Source organism: Colletotrichum godetiae (assembly GCF_030913485.1).
Source record: "Colletotrichum godetiae strain CBS 193.32 chromosome Unknown BDP55scaffold_4, whole genome shotgun sequence".
In the NCBI taxonomy this organism is placed as follows: domain Eukaryota; kingdom Fungi; phylum Ascomycota; class Sordariomycetes; order Glomerellales; family Glomerellaceae; genus Colletotrichum; species Colletotrichum godetiae.
In genome coordinates, this window is record NW_026851252.1 from 1,177,614 (window position 1) to 1,201,024 (window position 23,411).

Here is a 23,411-nt window from a genome sequence, read left to right on the forward strand (position 1 = left end):
TCATGGGAGCCCACCAAAGGGTTGGCCTTGGTTGGTTGAATTGCAGGAACTTTGAGTGAACCAAGAACCTGCTGGAAGCCTGGTGTGCCTGGAAACCCGGGTCGGAGATGGCCTTGTCATCGTCGGTGCTCCAAACAAATGGGACCGGAGTTGAAGAATACTGGGGAAGGACGATGGGGAAGCAAAGAGATGGAGGAGAAACTGGAGCCTCGCGAACGGTAGCGTGCCCTCGTGAGTCGTGAAAGCCTCATCCATGGTGCGCGCCCGCGCGGAGATGTGCGTGTGGGCAAATCACAATCTCTCCGAAATAATGAGGCGGTCAAGATCCGCGGACTCTTCTTGTTTAGCAGCGGGTATTTCTGCGCTGCGGCATGGCCAGCCCGGCCCTCGATTCGCGCCGACCGCCGTCCGGGTATAGCACGAACGTCGTCATTCGCGCAAACTGCATCGAATCGACCACGCCGGTGCGGTCCCGAGGTACGGAGATGGGGACGATGGGGCAGGCGGGTTTGCCCTTATTTTCTTTGTATTAATCCTTTTTGTTCATAAAAGGCAAGGAGATATAACCCGATCCGAGGCGTGTCATTGGCCAGGACAACCTGGGAAAGCATGGAATGCCAGGAATGGATACCGAGGACACGAAGAGAATGAGAGTGATATATCCATCGGCGCGATTAGCCCCATATCCACAGGGAACCACTAGCCTCTATCCGTAGTGTAAAGGAACCGAGGAGGAATGGGATGGAGTTCCCATAGTTGCACTAAAACGATTCGGCCCATGCCCAATTTTAGGGAAGGGGGCCTTTTCCTCGGATGGGTGCCACAGGACGACGACGAGGACGACGACGACTACGACAACGACGGGACGTCAGAGAGGGACCCCTGGGTTCTCCTCCGTCAGACTCAGACTTGGACTGGGTAATTGATGGGAACCTGTTTGACGACGCGCCGTTTCTGGGAAACCCCACGTCACGAATCAGCGAAGCGCGAAGAGACTCATGGCAAAACGAACCGAAGGCATAAAATAAGAATAAAACTGGATACTCGTTTTGAGCAGAAAACAGGGTCTCTAGTGGCTGGGAGTGGAGTCGAAGGCTGATTCAAGCTGAGAACGAGGACGAGGATCGGAGGACGAGGATGGCAAGCGCCTCCGCCGCCGTAGGACCGTAGGACGGCTGACGGCTAGACTGATGGAGCTCTGGGGGTTGTTTTTGTTCGAGGTCGTTCGCCCGGTTTCAGTCAAAGTGAAGATTGGTAGCTGGTCATTGCCGTTGACTTTTTTCTTCTTCTGATGACAAGATGGGATAATGCAACACGACGGAACTCTCGCGGTTGCATCTGCCCTGTCATTTACGGATACCACGTTGGAAATAGAAGCTTGAGGGACTCGGTACATGGTCTGGTCTGGTATGGTTCGGCTCGAGGCCTGACATCCCATCTGTTGGTGTTGGCGTTGGTACTGGTGCGGCTGCTTTCTTGCTGCAGCATTATCTTGAGAGAAGAATTTGTTTGGGGGAGACGAGGACGCCACGCCGTCGGCCCTTTTCCGACTCCCAGACCGCCACATTCGCTGTGCTATGCACGCCTCACTGAAATCAACGCCTTCTGAGGAGCTTTCAGTATGAGCCAAATAACTCACCGAGGTATCGTCCTAACATATCTAGATTACTCCACAACTCTACGGCGTATTCCCAGGTGCAGAGGCGGCTCCGTTCTGTTTGGACGAGGGGCCCGCGTTTCCAACGTGGAGGGTTACATTCACCTACCGCCGCAGTGTATCCGTAGTACCGTACCCGTCGTGCACCAACCCGACCCGACCACACACGTCGATGAGGCGAACTGTGCGTTTTGCGGACGCTAGGAGACTTGTTGAACCCTTGACTGGTTGTGACATGCAGGAACTCTGGGGTTCGCTCATCGGCTGCAACTTTGCGCGCGTGTACCTTGGGGAGGTAGGTACTTGACTGTTTGTGTGTGCAACCCTGACAAAAACGAGACGGTCGCATCGACCTCGGCGAGAGTCGTATCTCAGTCCGTATCTTTTGAGGTCGTATTCTTAGGGGCCTTCAACCTTGAGAAGGGAACGTGGAGTGTGGGAGGGTTGCGGCAACATTTGGCGATCTTGGACGACGGACGAACAAGCGCGACACATTTTTGACACGGCACTAAGGTACGCTCCCACGGCTCCCACGACGTTTCCTCTCACTGTCGTCCATGGTCCAGGGCCAGGCCAGGCACAGACGATTCCTGAGTGCTTCCCGCGACGTGCGCCCCCAAAGCCAAGGGAAGGGTATAGAGTGGCTGGGGGGAAGGGGGGGCCGGGTACGCAATGGTGGATGGGTGACAGTGACACCGGCAAGTGTCAAGGGCACAGAAGACAAGACACCATCGAAGAGATACAAGCCTCTAGTGGCCGATCTACAGATATCGGCTGTACTAGGGCGGGCATCATGTCGACGGGCACATCCGCCGTTGAAGAGTGACAGTGGTGCGCGGCCAGTGTTGGCGTTTGGTGGCGTAGTGACTATGTGTAGTGTGCGGATAGTGTGCGGTGCGTGCGGTGTGCGGTGTGCGATAGGTGTGTGCCATGTGTGTTTATGTCGTGATGTGCCGTTGGTGGTGTAGGGGTTTTGGTTGGACGAGACCGGGGTGAGGAATAGAGAGAGGGAATGCCAAGAGAAAGGAGGCTCAATCGGCTGTGCGACTCGACATTGACGACATTGTGAATGTGAGCTTGCGTTTCGACCGTGGCTTTCAAGTCTGTGATGGTGTTGTGGTTGGATGTCGATGGCAGGCTGGGAAGCGATGGAGTTTCTCTGACACGCAGCCAAGTCCAGCCCAGCCCGCCTGCCGCAGCTTACGCAGATCACCGCAGGTGAGGCAGGCGCGGCAGGTGAGCAAGGTGAGGGAGGCAGGTGGAAGGCAGTTGAATGAGGAAAAGGATTGGCAGGAACCTCGAAGTCACTCAAAGCACCCAGGCAAGGCAGTTGAGTACTTGACAATACTTGGCACTTGCCGTTCGGAGTGCCGTTCATGTTTCTGAACCTTGACGACTTCCAATGTTTGCATATCAAGATATCAGCAAATGCAGGAACGTCGACGTCGAACTTTCCCGCCGCCACTACCGCCTCCGTCGCCTTCGCCGGACGTTGACTGTTTTCTCCCCTTTCCTTGTCCTTCCATGTTTAATCATACCTTGGATATGGCGTTCTTTGTCTTACATTGTTCGTCGGCCGCGCGGGACCAGGGTCGAGGTACGGACGACGACTCGAATCAACAAGGCGGCATATTGTGGTTCTGTAGTTCTGCACAAGAGACGGAAAGTCAAGTACAAGGAACCCCCACTCAATGAACGAGGTCCCTTGTTGCACAAATCGGTTTGTTGTTGGTTCTTATCTTGCATCCCACAGCCTCGACCATACCTGTACGAAGTACTCCGTACTGGCGCACGCACAAGCCATCCGAAGACAGGGCAGGGTGGCAGGGCACCTTGTCAGGCTTGTTAAAAGTGCAAGGCTCACAGCTAGTGTACGGATAACTCGACGGGAACAACCAGAGTCGGAAGAGCCACCCGACGCTTGATAGGCGCCATCGGTGGCTCGGGTCAATTGACTTCGATTATGACGATGCAAGTGGCCATTTCACCGGTCACGGTCCAAGCTCACGACTCGACAGCGTAAGAGGTCTGTCACTTGAGGCTAGAGTCTAATTGCTAAGCCTCAATCAACGAAATATTCAAATCATTGAAGTCAATGCCCTTGAGGTTGGAAACTTGGGGCCTGGGTAGGGGTTGGGGGGAAACCGAAAGCCCCATTGTATGTTTGTTGGTATTGAGCAGGAGAACGTTGCGTAATTTGTGATATCTGATTTTCCATCATCAATGGTCGCCGAGTGCCTGCCTGTCGCAGTGCCGTGCCTGGCGTACGGAGTACCTACCTGCCTCTGCCTGTCTTTCGTAAATTCGGCCTGGTACTCCGGTTTCCCCCAGCTTTTTTATTTCATTAGGGTAATCTTGGCAAGTGAGGCTTGGGTCAAACGGTCAAGTCACAAGTCGCAATTGGAGTGTGAGATGGTCATGTCTCGGTCCCACTATTTCCTTCCAACCTTTTTTTTTTTTTTTGGTCCACAAAAAACTGCAGCAACGCACCTAAGGGAAGGAGAGAACCGGAATGGGCGCTATGCTCCCTTTGGTAGGCAGACACGGCAGGAAGTGTCCAGGGCCCAAAAGTTCGCATCTCGGTAATGACGCGAGATGCAGGACCGGGTTTAAACGAAGAGAGAGCGAGAGGCACCAAGCTTTCCCGAACATTGAGCCTTTGATTTCCCTTCAGCCTGATTTCCTTGATTTCTTGCGAAGTTGGGGGGCCCGTAATCCGTTGCCAATGCCATTTCGGTCCCGTCTTCTCTTTCGTCAGAACCGAAGCCGCGGTAAATCCACCATCCATCCACAAAGTGACCACTGACCACTCATCCACCCCAGGTTCCCTGTGAGCAAATGGAAGAGTCCAGGTTAGGCTTGGCTGCCCATGAGATTACTTTGTCAAGCGAGCCGCGACATTGAGAGAAAGATAGGGAAAATCTCCTTTCCCCAAAAAACAAACCGAGAGAAGACCGGACGGGGTGAGCGACGGACGCAACACACATAGTCACACACAAACAAGTCTACTGATACCAAGTTAGTGTTACCAACATGGCCATGGAACACATGCCTCCCCAGGCCTCGGCAAAATGACCCAGCGACTTGGGGAAATTCCTCATCCAGGCACGCCAACGACTAATCTTGGCCCAACTTCCAAGCCCGGGCCAACAAGGCACATTCGTCAGAGGACAAGGCAATCGAGCGCCAAAAAATAAATAAAAAAAATCGTCCTCTTATCTTCCTCCCGAGTTGAATACAGATCACGGATCGCGCGCCAAGCGGTTGTTTCCGAACACATCCTGGTCGTGCGACGCGAGGGTCGGTCTTAACCAAAGCTTCTACCAATCCCTGTGCCACACAACGCTACGGTTACCACGAAGGAGGTTCAAGGCAACCTGGAAAAGAGACTGAGAAAACACACAGACGCACGCTTGCAGTCCCAATTCGTCCCTTCAGATTCCTTGGATGTTTGATCTTCCACAGTGTGGACTGTTTCAATTCAACCACGACGACGACGATTCCCGCGACGCGGCAAGGCAAAGAAGGAAAGGAACAGCATCCCCGTTCCGTCCCATTCCATCCCATCCTCACCCTTCGAATCAGGAAGACGCAGAGACAGAAAAGAGCCACAGTGAAAGACAGAAGAGATACCAGGACAGAACGGAGAAACGTCGAATTGCCGACATTGCATGGGTATCCGTACCTGAATTGTACCCACACCCTGGACAATTCCGCAGTTCCCACACTTGCAGAACATTGATCCACCGATCCATTCAACCCAGCGCTGCCAATCCAATCCCACCCCGTCTTCTTCTTCATCGATCCCAGCCAATGACGGCTCGGATATTCGTTGACATGCATTGGCAGGCCAAAGGTGGGCTAGCTAGCCTGCAAGGGCCCCGCAAAATTGCCGTGTTTGTCGTGTGTCGAAAATTCCCGCCCACACGGCTGCTGCACCGAGACTGCGGGACTTTTTCTCCCAAAGCACCGAAGGTTGGATGGGATTTTCCACGTTCGTCTGGCAAGCGCAATGGCATCGCTCTATCCAGCGACAGGACGATCGCAGAAGACTCAAAAAAGGACAGGACAGGCAGAAGAACACGGCACCGAGAGCGAGCCCAGCTAGAACAATCAGACAGAAATGACAGACTTCCGGGGCCCAATCCCGCCATGTCTTGGCAAGTTCTGGTTGGGGGGCTTGGCTGAAGCTGAAGCTGGTTTCTTCTTACCGTTGTAGGCCCCAATTGTCTGTTCTCAATTTCTGAGCAGACACAACAACAAGCCCCATGGCTGGGTGTGTTCTGTCACCACTATCATACTTTGGCGCGTACCTCAGCAATGACGATTCCCATAAACTCTCCCGGCCACCCTCTCCTATGCAAGTCCAGCACATCAATGGGACTTTTCACAGCCGCAATCGAGAAAAGGAAGAAGCAAAGGTCGGACGAAGATTGAGTTCCCAGGCGGAAGGACTGGCCACCAATTGGCAACGTCGGGGAGAGAGAAGAGACACGAAAAGGGAGGACGAGAGGGAAGGCAACATAACGAAAAAAGAGCGAGCAAAAAGTGAATTTGCATAGGCTCGGCCACTGCCCGCGTATCTGCAGCTCGCAGCACGTCAAGAGAGAAACCCCACGGCAACTGAAGCTCCAGAACCCCTGTTCGATCGAGAGGATTGATGGGGATCGAGTGGGTTCCCTGGGGCTCTGCAGGGGCCTTGTCATTGGAGCAAGGGGACCCTCCTCGTCAGCTTGCTGCCCCAGGAACTCCTCTTCTTTTCATTCTAGCGTTGCTGCTAGTGTTTTCCTATCGTGGCAGGCATCTCCATGGAACCGAACCGGTGCCCACCCAGTGTGCCACTGAGCCAGTGGTCCCCCCATCCATGGCAAGGAAAATGGGCTCCAGCAATGCATTGCGCGAACGGTTTCCCTTCGATGCCGCACACACCAATGCACGATGTCCCTGAGTCGGAAAAGTCAGGACTCGCCTCCTCCTCCAGGCTCGCTCCAGGCGGGCTCCAGGCTTGGCTTAGGACGTTGTGGCTCCTCCCACCAGTGCCAGACAAGCAGCAAAGGCCCAGCGGTAGCGGAGCGCGACTCTTTGCAGCGTGTTACGCCAGAGATTGCACACGGATCATCCAACGGGTCTCGTTCGCGCGAATCTCGCTTTTGGCCACGTTGGTCCAATGGCGTCTTCCCGGTTTCCCACTGACTAGTCGAGTCCTCACTTCCGCTCGCGCGTCGAGTCGTCGGAGGTCGGAGAGTAATTCGCAGCTGGGTATCCGTGAAGGAGAGTCGTTGGAAACTTCGTTGGAACGGGGTTCGTCGACAGGAGTGACCGGTCAACGGGCCGGCCGACTTGCCACATTGAACAGCAATCATCCATCCAGCTCCGTCTGGAACCATAACCCATCATCATCTCGCCTCCGACTGCCATGCTGGCCATATCTTTGTCGAGACCACTTGACTACTCTGTATTACACGCTGCCTTGCGTGCCGAGATGCGAGAACCAGGCAGGTTGACGTATCCGTAGCGCTTCCACTTTCACCACATCCAAGCCAAGAGTAAGACCAGTCAGGTCCTCCCCCAGGATACGGCCAGAACGAGCCAAGTGGCGTTCTTGACTTCCGTGGGTGAGGCATTTGATGGACGCCAGGCAAGTCGGTCAAGCCAGGTTCAAGCGCAAATGAGGACATTGGGATTATACACCGCGGGCACACCGCACAAGCTGCAGTGCTGCACACACGCATACGGCGGCGCGCGAACGGGACCCCAATATCCCGCATCGTATGCGCTGCCCGCACTGCACAAAATCTGCCTCATTTTTTTCCTTGGCCCGCAAAGTGACTTTGCAGCTTGAACGTCGCCGATTCATTTCCCACCCCCATCCAATATTGCGGTGTTTTCTTCCCCATTTCCCCATATCCATATGCCCCAACATTAATCAGTGTAAGTGTGTACTGTACGTAATTGGATAGTCACGACACATGGCGTCAAACTGTCTTGTCTTAATGTCTCCGTACCGTGGCAAGTAGAAACTACTCATACTGCTATTCCGGGAAACCCATACGCTACTACGATACCGTTGCACTCTTGATCGAGGTTTGGTTTTGGGCTTGGCCGGGGGAAAAAAGGCTTGGCAGGTTTCTCCCCGGAGTATTTCGTTGGTTGGATTTGTTTTATTTTATTTTATTTTGGGTTAAAGATTTCGCCTGCAGTGCCAGTGCCAGTGCCAGCGGTGAAGAGCTTAAAAAAAGAAATACGCTAACGGGTGTGTAGTGTAAGAGAGAGAGAGAGAGAGGCAAGGCAAACGCGCAACACTTTGGGATGGGATGGTTCACGTATAGCCTCAACTCAAGGCCCGTCGCGAGGCAGATCGCTTGACGGTGTTTCCAAGGAAAGACTTGGCGATGCTTGGGGGAGGGCAAGAGGCAGTGTCACAGTGAGAGCTCAGAGCAGACTCAGCAGAGAGAGAGACTGATGGCTTTGACCGCCGTCCGTCACTTTTGTGTTATTCAAAACCCTACGAATCGTGAAAGGGCCACCCTCTTCACACGCAACCAAACACCCTTCGCCGCGGTCTATTCCGGGGATTTCTTGGCGCTAGCTCTCGAGTGGCATCGCCAGAGAACTTGCATCACCGCAGTCGACGGCAAGACGTGGACATGACAATTCGAGTCTTGGCAGAGGCTCTATCCTGGCTGCCCGTCCAAGTGCCCGTCCGCACTGTACGGCGGAAGCAAGACGGAGTTGGGGAGTTGGAGTTGCAAGTGATGGCGGCGTCCAATGCTTCAACTTTCAAAGACCTCTCTGGTCGAGTGGTCCTTTGTCGTTCCCGCCTCGGCTCCTCCAAAAAGGAACTTTTCCACCCCCCACTATGCTGCACCGCACCGCACTGGACTGCTGTGCAAAGCGGTTCTCAGTGCCGGTGCAGATGTGCAGAAAGGTCCAACAATGCAGCATCAGTCTGCAAGTAGTGCAAACTGCAAAGCCGGGACGCGAAGAGGTGGGTGGATACCAAGCGGAAAGGGTTCGCCGTACGGAGACTCCAGTCTCCAGAATTGAAGCCAGCTACGGTAAGGTTGATGGAGGGACTTCGGAGAGGTACAAAGATACCTACCTATTTGGTGCTGGGTTGCTTATCGCGCGTGGACCAAGGCTTTCCAGGGTTCAGAGGCACAGAGCAGAGGATTCAGAATCTCTTCGATAACAAGGCAAGGAGATACGGAGTACTTCGTACCTAGGACGAGGCGGCGATGAGGCGAGTCACGTGACGTGGGTTTCGGAGCAGAGCTGAAACTGTCGCGACCACAAGGGGCCGGACGAAAAGAGATGGGGAGTGGAGGACAAAGAGTACGTATTGCGATACCGCACACGGTACGTAGCTCCGGGGCTCTGGAGGGGTCAATTTTCCCTTCAAGGGGGGGTGCGGTCGTCCAATTGGAGGGGCAAAGAAATCCCCCCCCCTCCCTCACCCCCCCCTCCCGACTCCCGACTCTCTTCTTCTCTCTGCTCACTGTACTGTGTCACTCCAGTCTGCAGCTCCCAGTCTCCCAGGTCCCAGTCCCGACTCCCAGTCCCAGATAGTCAAACGTCTCTTGTTCTTTCAACCCACGGAACCTGTCCTTTAGCAGGGGGTGTGTCCGGGTCCGCGCTCAACGTGGACTAGACAGATGGGACACTACCTCACAACCGACGGAACTCTGGAGACTGGAGACTGGAGAATGAGAATGGAGCTCGACTTTTTGCGGCCGGCGCGCGGGGGGTTGCCCGAGAACAGAGAGGTGCAGAGCTCGACGAAATCTCGGAATTATGTCTGTGTCAAGTACGTAGCCTACGGTGTATTAGCTCCTCTTCTTTTTGACCTCTTCTTTTTTTTCCCTCAAATCTTTTTTATTGACGTGCCCAGCAAGCGGCCAGCCCAGCCAGCCAGCCAGCCCAGTCCATCCCGCCATAACCACCACCCCCCCAGGACACACCGTGGTAGTACTACTGAGGCATTTTATTTTTGTATCATAGAGACTTGAACTTGACCCCCATCTTCACCCTCTGCCCCCATACAACTGCAAGTCACTAGAGAGTTTCTTCCTCGAAACGCACGACTCACGCTGGCTTCCCCTTGTTGTCAGATATCCATCCTCGCATCCTGGCAGATGAGACAGCGAGTTGTCTCTGTCTTGATAGGTCGGCCCGTCTAATGGGGCATCTGGGGGACCAAATTTACGCTAGAAGCTGGCCAATATTCTTCCACACAGAAGAGGCTTGGCCCCAAAAAAAGGCACGAGACATGGAAGAGACTCGGAGAGAGAGAGAGAGATAGCATAGCACGGCACGGCACACACACACAAGCGCAGAAATGAGAGAAAGAGAGAAAGCGAGGCAAGCCAGCCGCAAGCCGCCAAGCTAATGGAAAGGAACGCGGGTCCCAAAGGTCCCCACGTCCAACGCCGTACCGAGTAGTAGGCTGGATTGCCCTGCCAGCCAGCTCCTAGTGGTAGCTCCCCAGTTCTTCGGCACGAAGTCCTCGTCTCTTGCCTTGTCAGTGTCTCTCTAGTGGCAGTTAGCTGTACGGAGTACCTCGTACACAGTGGTACATACTGGCAGTGACAGACAAAACCTTTGCCTTTCTCGGTCCAGTTTTTGCTCTATGCTCCTACTGTACTGCTGCTCCTGCTATTGCTGCTCCCTCTGCTCCTATTTTTTTCTTGTGCCAGACGTTTGCCCAGCGGCAAAAATGTCCCGTCGTCTCTACTCTGTACGGTACCCTTGCTCGAAATAGCATCGACGTCGCTCGCCCGGTCACAGTGTGTGGGTTTTTCCCTCACCCGCATCTGTTTTGATGCTTGCAACTTCTTGGCGTTGATCCGAGCAAGACGGGGTACGCAGCTACACGCCGGTCCCTTGTTCACACACACACACCTACCACACAGCTCATACACGCCGACGCCGCGGTCTCTTGCCTCTCGTCTCGTTTCTTGCCTCTCCATTGCCGCGCGAGGGTACTCCGTACGAAAGTACGGATTAAGGTATGGGACTATGGCACAATGCCAGTCTACCTTTTTTCCCCCTTCCACCCTGGGGGCCATGGCCCATGCCGTACCTTGCCTTGCCTTGCCTTGGTCCCATCTTCTTGTTCCCATCCGCGGAACCTCTTCGACCAGTCCGGCCTCGCCGTTTGACAGATGTAATATAATATGCCCCATTCTCCCACCGTGATTCATGTCTCTTCTGGCTTAGCCTTCTTCCTCACCCTGCTCTGCCCCTCCTTCCTCTCTCCTCCCTCATCCTCTTCCTTCCTATATATACCTGTCCTGCGCTCGCCTCTACTACCCCTACAGCTGGACTGTATTCCTTTTCCGTTGTTCTATGGCACCATACAAAATGGCGGGCTTAATAGGAAAAGGAGGCAACAAGCACTACCCTCAACCCATCAACACCGAGGATGACGACCAGGACCTCGAGACCGGGAACTTCATCCAGGAGCGCGCCAGGAACAACCGGGTTGAAGGCGGTGCTGGCGAAGGTGGTACCAACGAGGAGTACAGATCGTAAGTCTTCACCACTGTCAAAACCAGTCTTACATGCCATTGGTTCTTCTCCAAGTCCCAATGGCTCAAAATTTCCCTCTCCAATGTAACGCTGGCGACTAACACCGCACTCTCAACCATAGTCTGATCAAGTACATCGACACATACCGGGACCCCAACGCTGAGGTGGAAGAGACCGAGGAGGCCACAGCCAAGAAGATTCCAGCATGGCAATTCTGGAAGAAGGCTGCCGTCGAGGGCGCTGGTGCCAGCGGCTTCGTCACTCCCGCCGACTGGCTCAAGACCGACATGAGGCAAGGTCTTGACCCCACGGAAGTCGACCGCCGCAGAAAGTACACTGGCTGGAACGAACTCACTACCGAGAAGGAGAACATGTTCCTCAAGTTCGTCGGTTTCTTCCGCGGTCCCATTCTCTACGGTAAGCACAAGCCAACAACCCTCACCTCACCGCAGTCGGGGCATGACTGCATGAAACACCACGGGCAAAACGCTAATTCTCAATGCAGTCATGGAGTGTGCCGCTATCCTCGCCTTTGCCCTGCAGGACTGGCTTGACGCCGGTCTTATCGTCGCCATTCTGTTGCTCAACGCCGCTGTCGGTTGGTACCAGGAGAAGCAGGCTGCTGATGTCGTCGCCTCCCTCAAGGGTGACATTGCCATGAAGGCCCGTGTCGTCCGCCAGGGTAAGGAGGAAGACATTCGCGCCCGTGAACTCGTCCCCGGTGATATCGTAAGTCGTCTCATCTCCGTCATCGCATTGGCGATCGAGGAAGCCAATCTTGCTTACACGGGCTCTCTAGATCATTGTCGAGGAAGGCCACGTCGTCCCCGCCGATTGCCAGCTTATCTGCGACTACGAGAACCCCGCCGGCTACAGCGCCTACAAGGCTGAGCTCGAGGCTCAGGATGTCATGTCCCCCCGCCGCGAGAAGTTCGAGGAGGGTGATGAAGAGAATGCCAACCCTGCCCTCGGACACTCCATCGTCGCCGTTGACCAGTCTGCCATGACTGGTGAGTCCCTCGCTGTCGACAAGTTCATGACCGATACTTGCTACTACACCACCGGTTGCAAGCGCGGCAAGGCTTTCTGTATCGTCACCCACGGCGCCCAGGCCTCTTTCGTCGGAAAGACCGCCTCCCTCGTCCAGGGCGCTCAGGACCAGGGTCACTTCAAGGCCATCATGAACTCCATCGGTACTACGCTTCTCGCCCTTGTCATCATCTTCATCCTCGCTGCCTGGATCGGTGGTTTCTACCGCTCCATCGAGGTCTCTGAGGAGGGCACTTCCGTCAACTTGCTCCACTACGCCCTGATTCTTCTCATCATCGGTGTCCCCATCGGTCTGCCTTGCGTTACCACCACCACCTTGGCCGTCGGTGCCGCCTACCTTGCTGAGGAGAAGGCTATCGTCCAGAAGCTTACCGCCATTGAGTCCCTTGCCGGTGTCGACATTCTCTGCTCCGATAAGACTGGTACCCTCACTGCCAACCAGCTGTCCGTCCGCGAGCCCTTCGTCATGGAGGGAGTCGACATCAACTGGATGATGGCCGTCGCCGCCCTTGCCTCTTCCCACAACATCAAGGCTCTCGACCCCATTGACAAGATCACCGTCCTCACCCTTAAGCGCTACCCGAAGGCCAAGGAGCTCATCTCTGACGGCTGGAAGACCGAGAAGTTCACTCCCTTCGACCCCGTCTCCAAGCGTATCACCACCATTGCCACCCACCGTGGTGTCCGCTACACTTGCGCCAAGGGTGCCCCCAAGGCCGTTCTCGCCCTCACCGACTGCACCGAGGAGCAGTCCGCCCTCTTCAAGGAGAAGGCGGCTGAGTTCGCTCGCCGTGGTTTCCGTTCCCTCGCTGTCGCCGTCAAGGAGGAGGATGGCCCCTGGGAGATGCTCGGCATGCTGTCCCTCTTCGATCCCCCTCGTTCTGATACCGGCCAGACTATTCTCGAGGCCCAGGCTCTCGGTCTCCAGGTCAAGATGCTGACTGGTGACGCCCATGCCATCGCCGTCGAGACCTGCCGCATGCTTCAGCTCGGTACCAAGGTTTACAACTCTGACAAGCTTCTTCACTCCGACATGGCCGGTACTTCCATCCACGATCTTTGCGAGCGTGCCGACGGTTTCGCCGAGGTGTTCCCCGAGCACAAGTACCAGGTCGTCGAGATGCTTCAGCAGCGTGGTCACTTGACTGCCATGACTGGTGACGGTGTCAACGATGCTCCCTCCCTGAAGAAGTCCGACTGTGGTATCGCCGTCGAGGGTGCCACCGAGGCTGCCCAGGCCGCCGCCGATATCGTCTTCCTTGCCCCCGGTCTCTCCACCATTGTCTCCGCCATTAAGCTGTCTCGCCAGATTTTCCAGCGCATGAAGGCCTACATCCAGTACCGTATCGCCCTTTGCTTGCACTTGGAGATCTACCTGGTCACCTCTATGATCATCATCAACGAGACCGTCCGCGCCGACTTGATTGTCTTCCTCGCTCTCTTCGCTGATTTGGCTACCATTGCCGTTGCCGTAAGTACCTCGTTCACTCATCATACCTACCTCAAGTCACTAACACACCCAATAGTACGACAACGCTCACTTCGAGAAGCGTCCCGTCGAGTGGCAATTGCCCAAGATCTGGATTATCTCCATTGTCCTCGGTTCCCTCCTCGCCGCCGGCACCTGGATTCTCCGCGGTACCATGTACATCACCGAGGGTGGTGTCATCCACGACTACGGTTCCGTCCAGGAGATTCTCTTCCTCGAGATCTCCCTCACCCAGAACTGGCTCATCTTCGTCACCCGTGGCTTCGACACCTTCCCCTCCTTCCAGCTGATCGGTGCCATCGCCGCCGTCGACGTCCTGTCCATCCTCTTCTGCGTCTTCGGCTGGTTCTCCGGCGGCCGTGGCGAGCCCGCCTCCCCTCCTTCGCTCAACAAGTTCCTGTCCGAGAACGGCCGCACCGACTTCGTCACCGTCTGCGTTGTCTTCGTATACTCGGTCGCCGTCACCATCGTCATGGCCCTGGTCTACTACGTCCTGACCAACCTCCGGGTCCTCAACGACATGGGCCGCAAGAAGCGCAGCGTTACCGACACCCTCATCGAGAACGTCCTCACTCAGCTGAGCAAGGTCGCCCTCGAGCACGAGAAGGACGACAAGGGCGAGCGCTTCTACATTGCCAACCGCGCCGTTGTCGAGGAGGGCTAAGCGTCCTTGAGTCGAAGAAGGAAGAGTTTCGACCAAAACATGAAAGAAATCAAAAAAATCAACCACAAAAATTAGACATCATGTTACTTGGAGCGCGCGCGCGGCAGAGCAGTCACAACAAAGCGTGTTTTGAAAGGCATCGAGTTTCACAACAAAAAATCCATTTCCGAAATTCATTTTTTCCATATCCCACTATAGAGAAAGAAGAAGGTGATGAACTTCTTGGTGCGAGGAAGAGAAAGAGAAAGACCAGCCAAAAAGGGAAAGGCGAGGGACACACCAACCTCTAGATGACGCGCTTGGTAATATTTGGCGACATCAACTCGACTGTCACTAATGACCCATTTTCACGAGCAGTTTTCTATAATGTAACAAAAAGACCATCATGTTGATTGTTGTGGCGTTGATCGGGTCAAGGGTCGGTCGGTTAATTCAATTAAATCTGAACAAGTTAAACAAATCTTTGCAAGTTCATTCAACCGTGACACGTTTTCCATCTTTCGAATTCAAAAGTGACTTGATCCTACTGCGGCTTATTCCAATTTTGCCAATATCAAAAGCTAAACATCGCTCCCTTGGGAGTCTTAGAAGGTCCTTCGCCCCGATCTGTATTACAAGGCGAAGAATAAAAAAAGAAGACAACTCAGATACACACAGACAGAAGACCCTGGTCAACCCTGGTGCCCTGTCCGAAAAGCAACACCCCATTGGGGCCCCAAAGTCAAAGTTCAACCTTTTCCGCAACTACGGCTGTTTCTGACCACAAGGCACTCGGACCGCTTCATGCGTAAGCCGCGTCCCTTCTCTTTTCCTCTCTCCTTCTCCCCATCCACCTCTCCGACTTCCGGCCTTTCTCTCCCGTGTTTGTGCCCCCCCCCCCCCCCCCCCCCCCAGAGGTAGGTGGTCCATGTTCCCACCCTGGACGGCCAAGATCCGTCCACCGGCAAACGTTTCCTCGAGTCGGGACGGAGAGGTGGGTGGCGCGAGAAAGGCGAAAAGGCGAACTCCTTGAGAGAAGCGGGAATCCCGGGAGGAGAGTTTGGGCATGATGGCATTGAGACGTCGGGCTTATCCCCTTCCCCCCTTCTTACCCTCTATGTGGTTTGTTAGTCGCTGCTCACATGTACGGCAATCCTGAGGGATGTTCCTGATGGATGACGAAGACGATTCTTTTTTTTTCTTTCCTTTCCCATGTCCCAGCTTTCTGATTCACGCTATCCTGATTCACGGGTCGATCGCTCAAGTCAGACACTCTTCGACCCCTTGATTCCTGCGTTTCCCATCTTCCATCCGGGTCTACCGATAACGCGAGCTCGCTCGAGGTCCGAGGGGGTGGGCGGATGGACCAATACTTGGTCAAGACTGAGAAGAAGCCTTTTTTCTTCCCTTCTCTTTTTAGTCCGTTCTCCGTATCTTTTTGCTGGTCCTTCCGAGGAGATTATGCGGCTGGCTTACGATTTCACGAGACGATATGCACGACATGTCTTGAGACGTTTTGTTAAACCCCTGAGTTGGTCTTTGCTCGAGGGGACGGACGGATGAGGTTGTTGCTGGTCTGAGTAGCAGCTCGCACAGTACAGCTTGCTTTCCACGTTGACCACATGCTGAGATCATTCCAGTCCCAAGTGGTGTAAGACTCGTGCAGACGTTGCAAGGCTGGCGGGTACGTGTAAGCCTTTTCCAGTACACGCCCCTCTTACCCCTCGCCGGTCATCGGTTATACATAGCCTAATACCCGCTAGAGATGGGAAGAGAATACATGCGTGTATATCTATTTTCCGGTGGTCTTTGATAAGGGTAGTTGATCGTGTGACCGACAGCTTATTACCATTTCTTGGCGTCTCCCTGCGATGTAGCCAACTTGGCATCACGGAATCGTCACATACCACCAGCCATTTGGGCTGCTCGGCATGCCATCCGCTCTACCATAGATATGGCAGCGAGGGTGCTAGCCTGTTCATCGGGTGTTTATGGGAGATTGCGTGTCCGGAAGTCCGGATCCCAGATCTCCTCCGTTGGAGCGCGCCAGCCAGCACCGGACTACCTCCGTTATTTTCTCCCACACCGTAAAGCCGGCTTGCGGAACAATTGTCTTGCCGGAAGACATTAACCACCGGTGATCAAGGTGGCATGGATCCAGAAGCCTGTTCAAGTGCGGAATATGGCTTGCAGCAGTAAAGTTTCCCAGAAATGTATCGGGAGCAGGTCTTCCACGGTTTCGTTTGGAATCCTGGCAGTGCCAGAACTTGGTAGGATTAGTCGAGTAGTTCGAACAGACTAATGGCCCCCATTTGCCTGCTAACTTGCCCCCTTGACCCTTTGCACCTTCGTTCCTTTGGCAGTCAATGTGTAGAGCCCTTCAACAGAGATGGTTTGTTAATATACTAGAAGGACATTTAAATGCATACTTGTCAAAATCCCAACGCTAGAGTATCAGTAGCCTAAATGCTAAGAAACTCTGAAGTCCCAAGTAAGGCTATCGCCAAAAGAGCCCAAACGATCCGCGCAAAGAAACTGCGTCGTTTCGCAACTTCTACGCCTTGCTTGCTTTCGTCACGTACTCCCTCCTTATGATTTCAGCCCAGGCCTTCAGTGAAAGCATCTTTCCGTTCACCCTCACCTTGTCCTTGGCCATATTCTCGACCTTGAACTCTGGCTCGGGAAATTCTTCGAGTTGGTGGTCTTTGCTGCACACGAACTTCTCTAGAGTACCCTCGCGCAGTTTCTTGACGCATTTCTCGTCGAACTGGACTTGGCCGCACTCATCTATGCACGTCCACACACCATTCAGATCGTCAAACTGCCTCCCACATCCGTCACAAACGATTCCAATGCCGTATATCGGTTCTTCAGGCTTCTCTGAATCCTGGTCTTCACCGTCGTGTTCTCCTGGCGCCGATCCTATGCTGGAAACTGTGGGAAGTGGTGCTACCCGTGCATCAGGGGCGTCGTCTTGACTCTGTACCATGTTTGCTTCGTGTCCTGAATGCCTGTCAGCTATACAGTGCAGTTTCTTGGGAATAGTGGCTTTAACTTGGCCGAGTTAAAGTGTCTACGCCGAAACGAAACTTACCACTACTATTATTATTATTGTTCACTTATCATTGCCCCTTGTTTCTCACACATTCCGAGCACTCCACCACTGCAAGCATACTCAATGCCGCGACTGCATTGTCATAGTCTTTGAAGGTCCAGAAAAGCCTCTGTAGTTGCCAGGAGCACTGATAGTCGTCGCTTGGGTCGTTATTAGACATCATCTCAAGAGACTGTGGTACCAAGTCCCTTACTGCTTCCATTGCTTGGTGAGCTTTCATACACGCTACAGGCAAGGCAATATCTTGAGAAACATAGTACAGTCCGCGGCGTGAAATCGCTCTCCCCGAACGATTCCATGAAATCCTCGCGCACACGATCAACTCTTTCTTCGAACTCGGGTCGCTCCGTCTTCGACGCCGTGGCTCGTGCTGTATACATTGGCATGATGTGCCCTAGTACTTTGTTTCGCTAAATGCGCTCGAAGAGCTCAAATCCGGATCCAAGATCTGTATGAACGAGCTTTTCAAATACTCTCAGAGCTTCATCATAATGCTTCGGAGATCTTAGAAGGGAAACCCCGTAACTGGACTGTAGCTCGAATCTGGCCCAGAATGATCAATTGGCATTCGCTCTCAGCTCATAAAGATCTTTCAGCAACTCCCATTTGTCTAGGGCGTCTGCAGTCCGCACGAGGGCGACCATGAAACGGTCGGAGTAGATGCCCGCCCACATAATCCACCCAATTGCTTTCCCATTTCTTTGGGGAAAGCCCGCAACAAACTGCTTCATCAAACTCGCAGGAAAGGGGACAGTAACCCTTGCCTCAGCAACGAGAAGAAATGCGAAGGAGGTTTCGATTTCGTAGGTCGTCGTACCTGGGTCTAAAAGATGTGTGACTGCCCTCTTCACGCCAAAGTAGTTCGAAGTGTTGCTTACCAACTACGTGCTACGACGCTTTAAAGCATTTCACCAAGTCGCTCTCACCGATGTGCCGTCGAATACGAGGATTCCGGAAAAGCGACCTTCTCAGAAGATCCGGTGCCTGATCGTCCATGATCCAGATACTCCAGCTCGCCGGAAGTTCTTTCATCTCCAGGAACTTCCGTCTGTCATCACTGAGGGGGCAAAAAAATCCCAGGAACGAGTTAATGGCGTTGTCTTCGGCGAAAAGTCTAGTAAGGAAGCCTGCCACTTGGGCTTGAAGAAAGGAGTCCCCTAGAGAACGATCAGTAGCATGCGCCTCTTCATATGTTGAACCAGATCCCATCATCTATCGCATTGTCCGGGGAAAAGTCCTCGTCATGATTGTCGCTCGGCCCAACAACGGCTGAGCGTAGGTGTTCGTGGAGGTTTTCTGCTGCATAGCTATCAAGCGCCCTGACATCGGCTTTTCGTTCCTCCACGAGACATGTGAGACGGCGAAGAGAAGGAAGAAGTTCTGCGTTAGCAGGGTCTTGACGTATGAGTCTTTGTATCATAATGGGCTCGGTGTCCTTTTCCGCGTTTGACTCGGTCTTCTGGCTGTCCTCTACGAAGTCGTATGCCACCTATGCCCTTTGTCCAACTGGCTCAGATGTTCGATGATTTTAGAGGCCAGATGTATTTTTCCTGTACCCTCGTCTCCCTCGAGTCCCAAGACAGGCGGATGATGACTCTTACCGCGTGCCCAATCATGGAAGCGTTCGTGGTTCCAAAGCCAGCGGCCGTCATCACAAGACGACCTCTCCGAGTGTGTCAGCAAACGCTCCTTCCAGAAAAAGCTTGGAATCTTGCCCTCTGGGCTCTGTAGCACAGAAATAATCGGCCAACCGAGCCCTTCAATCATGGTAGATTCCCACTTTTTCTCTCCAGATCCAGTCTTCAAGTTCATAACCCGATTCAGCTTATACAAGATATCCATCTGGATCTGTCCGAATTTCTTTTGGTTGAGCTTCTTCGCTTCGTCTAGAGGACTCTTGACCTCATCATCATCCAAGAAGGTCGAGGTGAAGAAAGCGCGAGCTTTGGAGCGCACTTTCTGGCGCAACTTGAGTGGGAGGTCGCAGACATTGAAGAATAGTATCAACTGCTGGCAAGAAATAAGCCTCAGCTTTGGTGTGGGATTCAAGTTCTTGATATCATCAAGCCTGCCAAGAGATTCAAGGAATCCTTGCAAAAGCTAGGCCAAAGCCTCAAACATACCCTTATACCATAGACTGCTAGATAGCGTCACGACAACCGTCTCTAGTCTTTCTCTAATTTTGCTCTATTTCGAGATTATTTATAGGCAGATATGAGGATAGTAAGGTGGGAGTATTACATTATTCGTTTACAAATGTCAACGCGTTGAAGCCTATATTCGCCGTTCCACCAAAAAACCTAGATTCCAGTAAAGATACGAGCCACTGAAAAGCTGTACCTACTTAATCTCATCAATGGATCTTACTTCTAGTATAGGTCCAATCACAATGTCCCCGAGAGTCTGAGTGCAAGTCAGAGTCGTGTCAAAGGTCTCCTCGACTCTATGGAATTTTCCAGGGCCATCGGCAGACTTCTGGGCTTGGGCGGCCAATATATCTGTGACATTTCTGACCGTGATGTCCCCATTTGGGGCTTTTCCGCTTGTTGCCTTGGTCATACTACGCACCCGTTCTTCAACCACTTTCCAAATCTCCCCAAGTTCATCGTCCGGATCCTCGGGAATCTCAGGGTGCTCGGCCACTGCAGCATCTGGGGGTGGCATGCTGACTCGTAAATGAAGTTCCTGAGCGGTAAGCAACTCTTGCCCGTAATTTTTTTGATGACTCTCGGAGTGAATTATAGCACTTGAAGACAGAAACAAGACGGAGATGGAGATCAGATAAGGTCCGTCGATGATGGGGGAAGGGGGGCAGTGGAATTTTACACATATAGGTAGCTTTATGGTCTTCGACTGGCTTAACATCTTAGCCACAGGCTGCTTATTTCTTAATCTGAGTTTTCCTCCGGCCTTGCTTAGTTCAAAGGCCACGCGAGGGCTTGTTTGTTGAGCATGCGACTTCGGTCAGCCTGCGTCAAGGCGCAATTCTTCTCCTAAGATGCATCAATGTACGAAGCATAATAAATGGTCAGGACTCCATTTAACTATCTCAATTCTGGATAAATATGAGGTTGCTGACTTTTGACTCAAAGCTTAGAGATCGTCATACTCGATGTGAATTCTGATAGAGCACCAAGCTTGGGGGCTTACTCTCAACCACACAGGTTTTCAGACTTCATCGATTTTGAGCAACATACGAAGGGTTGAGCTTTAAAGTCATCTCAATGTATGGACAACAGGTTACTAAGCCAAGATCAAGTTCCATGGCTTGCATGAGTGCGAAGAACAAGTTGAGGAGTGGTGGATGTTGAGTCGAATATTATGAAAGAAGAATCAAGCACACTAGATTCTCGACCTAAAAAGCACCTGAAATTGACTAAAAACTGGCACAGATACACTTTGACGTATTTAAATCCGTCAATGGATGTTTTCAATGAGCTACATCTATGGCACTAATGTCTCGTTGCTATGATTTGGGAATAAGGTCAACTTGGCTTCGTCTAACCATCACATACGACCATACCCATTGGAAAATTCGGGATCCCGTCCGCTCTCCCATAGACAAGCCAATGAGGGCCGGATTAGTAGTTGGGTCGGTGACGACCAGCGAATACCTGGTGTTGTATGTTTTTGAAGTTTTGGTGGATTCACGAGCATGGTGTTCAAGTGGGTTTGTGTGGAGTTGAGGGCGGCGGCGCGGTTAACGATGTTCGACTTGTTCGTATGCTTTTGCCAGTCAGACCTTACCTAAAGACCTATCATCCTGCACTTCTTCAAGCTTGAATAAAACTTTGCCTGCTGGTTGTCCCGGAAATTTTGACAGTGACAAGGCCACATTCAGTCATGTTATCGGTGGAATATCCTTTCCTGAGCAACAGGAACTCGTCGATCTCCTGTTGACGATCTCCGGGTGCTGTTGACTGAATTGGGTACTTGGGGTGTAAATTCACCCCGATGGGTTTCGATAGCAACATCTAGTCAGATTCATGGTTTGCTAAATCTATGTTAGTCGAGCTGCTATGGCCATCGATATTGTGCTGAATGAAACGCCCATCCTTCTTTCGGTCCCTCAATCGTAAGACTCTTTCATAAAGAGGTTGACCTAAACGTTAATAAAGCATTCAGATCGATATTTGGCGGTATCTCGGCTGCTGTCTCTCTGCACCGACTGCCTCTATTCTCTTCTGCATATCTGGATACTCCGAAATTTACCTCATAAGCCTCGTGTGCCGATGCTCACTAAGTGGAAATGACACACCGTGATCTTAGTTTATACCACCGCTGGGCTGATAATGATGATGGAAACGGATCCTTGAGGCTCCGAGTAGAAAGGGTCCAGCAACGTTACGAAGGAAGGAGGGTCCTTATAGAGGATGATCTGGCAAGCTGGCAACCTAGAGCAGGTCTATATCGTGCAAAACTACTGAAAAACAAGTTCCAAGCTCTCACTTCAGTCCTTAGACCTCTCGGTCGCTGTCTTCAATTTTGAGAGGCACCCAAGAGTCTTGTGAGCCTCGATATTGAAATCGAGACAAAGTCTTGGCTTACAGACCATTGGTTCATCACGAACCAACTTGAAAGACCGCCTTCATGAGCCCGAATATTACCATGCAATCCTCCAATTGAGTTTAACGAAGATGGGCCCTTGCCTTGGGCCAAATTGCTGCAAGTAGTTTTGTTCACCATAAGCCGCAGTCTACCCGTCATGAGAGTCGGTCATATCGACCCCAGCCCATTTGCCAAGGCCATCCGTCACTGCTGAAGAATGACATAAAAACACGACCGAGACGTTCCAGACCGTTACTCAGATTATAAGCCACACGCTGCTCTGTCCTACGCTTCGTCTCGACAAGGTGAGATAGAGACACGCATGGCTCGGAGGCAGCTACCCGGGCGAACCAGTCACGAACTATGCCATTAGAGAAGACTACGGGTAAGTACATATAGAAACGAAGCCTAATCTCGAGCTTGTTTCTATCTTAGACATTCATCTTTCGGGCTGCACGCCTTCGTCCGCGGCATGGGCTTGCGGGAGTGAGAAACCTCCATTTGCCGAGGGGTTCCAGATAGCTTGGAGCGTCCGTCGGATGCCAAGATCAAGTTAACACTTTTATTACCATTGATATATGAGAGAGAGAGAGAGAGAGAGAGAGAGAGAGAGAGATAGCGCTACATAGTAAGGAGCTAGCGAGGTACCCCATGAGTTGAGCCATAGTTCAACCAGGAATTGGGAAATGGGCAAGGTCGCTAGGATGTCAGTATGTGACTGATTAGTGTAACTAGAGCAGACTCCTAGAAAATAGTGGTGATAGTCAAAGAAGAGAGACTCAAATTATACTATCTAGCTATCGCAGCAGTGTTTGAAGACAGCATATTTGTTCCAAGGGAACTTGATATGTCTCTGGCATTACAATCCAAGCATGGCCAAGGGAAGGAGTTCGTCAAGACATGCATACTACGTCTTTGGGGGACATCAAAGCAGATCATAGAGAGTTACAGATGACTGCACGATGACTTATAAGCAAATACCAGAGTGGCAGGGTCTCCAGGCGAAAAAGTGTCTCTCAACTCAAGAAACTCATTGACAACAAGAAAGCGGCAATTAGCTCAACAACAGTCACCATGAATCACCAGTCAAGACTTTGAGCCCCATTGTCAGAACGAACGTAGATGCCCGCTTGGAGAAATATCGAATTCAATGCTCCAAGGACGTCGACTCTTCCGACATCAACGACAACGAAACATGATCGACAAACTCAGAGGCTCTTCGCGAGTCACATTCTCAACTCAAGTCAGCTAACATGTGCAAACACACGACATTCGACAATACAGAGCATGACCGCAAACTGACACAGAACCCCATCCGGCAAACGAAGCCGTCGTTGTTGCCAACGTCGTCATCGTGAAGTACATTGAACGTCATATT

General features: G+C 52.5%; 4 protein-coding genes across 4 annotated transcripts; 2 read left to right on the forward strand and 2 right to left on the reverse strand.

Moving 5' to 3' along the window:
* Positions 1-2,165: 2,165 nt before the first annotated feature.
* Positions 2,166-3,035, reverse strand: BDP55DRAFT_627138 (uncharacterized protein; the record flags this gene model as incomplete). The annotated part of the gene is made up of 1 exon (XM_060571715.1): positions 2,166-3,035. One exon carries the CDS (start codon positions 3,033-3,035, stop codon positions 2,166-2,168), a length of 870 nt encoding a protein of 289 aa, XP_060435175.1.
* Positions 3,036-4,843: 1,808 nt separating this feature from the next.
* On the forward strand, positions 4,844-5,938 carry BDP55DRAFT_265983 (uncharacterized protein). Its single transcript, XM_060566372.1, has one exon. It carries the CDS (start codon positions 5,105-5,107, stop codon positions 5,843-5,845), a length of 741 nt encoding a protein of 246 aa, XP_060435176.1. The 5' UTR covers positions 4,844-5,104; the 3' UTR covers positions 5,846-5,938.
* A 4,739-nt stretch (positions 5,939-10,677) lies between these two features.
* BDP55DRAFT_647211 (plasma-membrane proton-efflux P-type ATPase) lies at positions 10,678-14,849 on the forward strand. Its single transcript, XM_060573760.1, has 5 exons — positions 10,678-11,187; positions 11,310-11,605; positions 11,694-11,917; positions 11,988-13,709; positions 13,765-14,849. Exons 1-5 carry the CDS (start codon positions 11,006-11,008, stop codon positions 14,389-14,391), a joined length of 3,051 nt encoding a protein of 1,016 aa, XP_060435177.1. The 5' UTR covers positions 10,678-11,005; the 3' UTR covers positions 14,392-14,849.
* Positions 14,850-16,924: 2,075 nt separating this feature from the next.
* BDP55DRAFT_724060 (uncharacterized protein) lies at positions 16,925-20,149 on the reverse strand (the record flags this gene model as incomplete). Its single annotated transcript, XM_060578835.1, has 3 exons — positions 16,925-17,373; positions 19,087-19,495; positions 19,853-20,149. The coding sequence occupies 3 exons, from the start codon at positions 20,147-20,149 to the stop codon at positions 16,925-16,927; spliced, it is 1,155 nt and encodes a 384-aa protein (XP_060435178.1).
* Positions 20,150-23,411: the final 3,262 nt, after the last annotated feature.

Bases quoted from the DNA above. Each gene is read 5' to 3' on its own strand.
- BDP55DRAFT_265983 (XM_060566372.1), top strand. From the start codon at position 5,105: ATGTTTGATCTTCCACAGTGTGGACTGTTTCAATTCAACCACGACGAC.
- BDP55DRAFT_647211 (XM_060573760.1), top strand. From the start codon at position 11,006: ATGGCACCATACAAAATGGCGGGCTTAATAGGAAAAGGAGGCAACAAG. The intron at 11,188-11,309 runs GTAAGTCTTCAC...TCTCAACCATAG, and splicing joins ACCAACGAGGAGTACAGATC to TCTGATCAAGTACATCGACA. The intron at 13,710-13,764 runs GTAAGTACCTCG...CACACCCAATAG, and splicing joins TGGCTACCATTGCCGTTGCC to TACGACAACGCTCACTTCGA.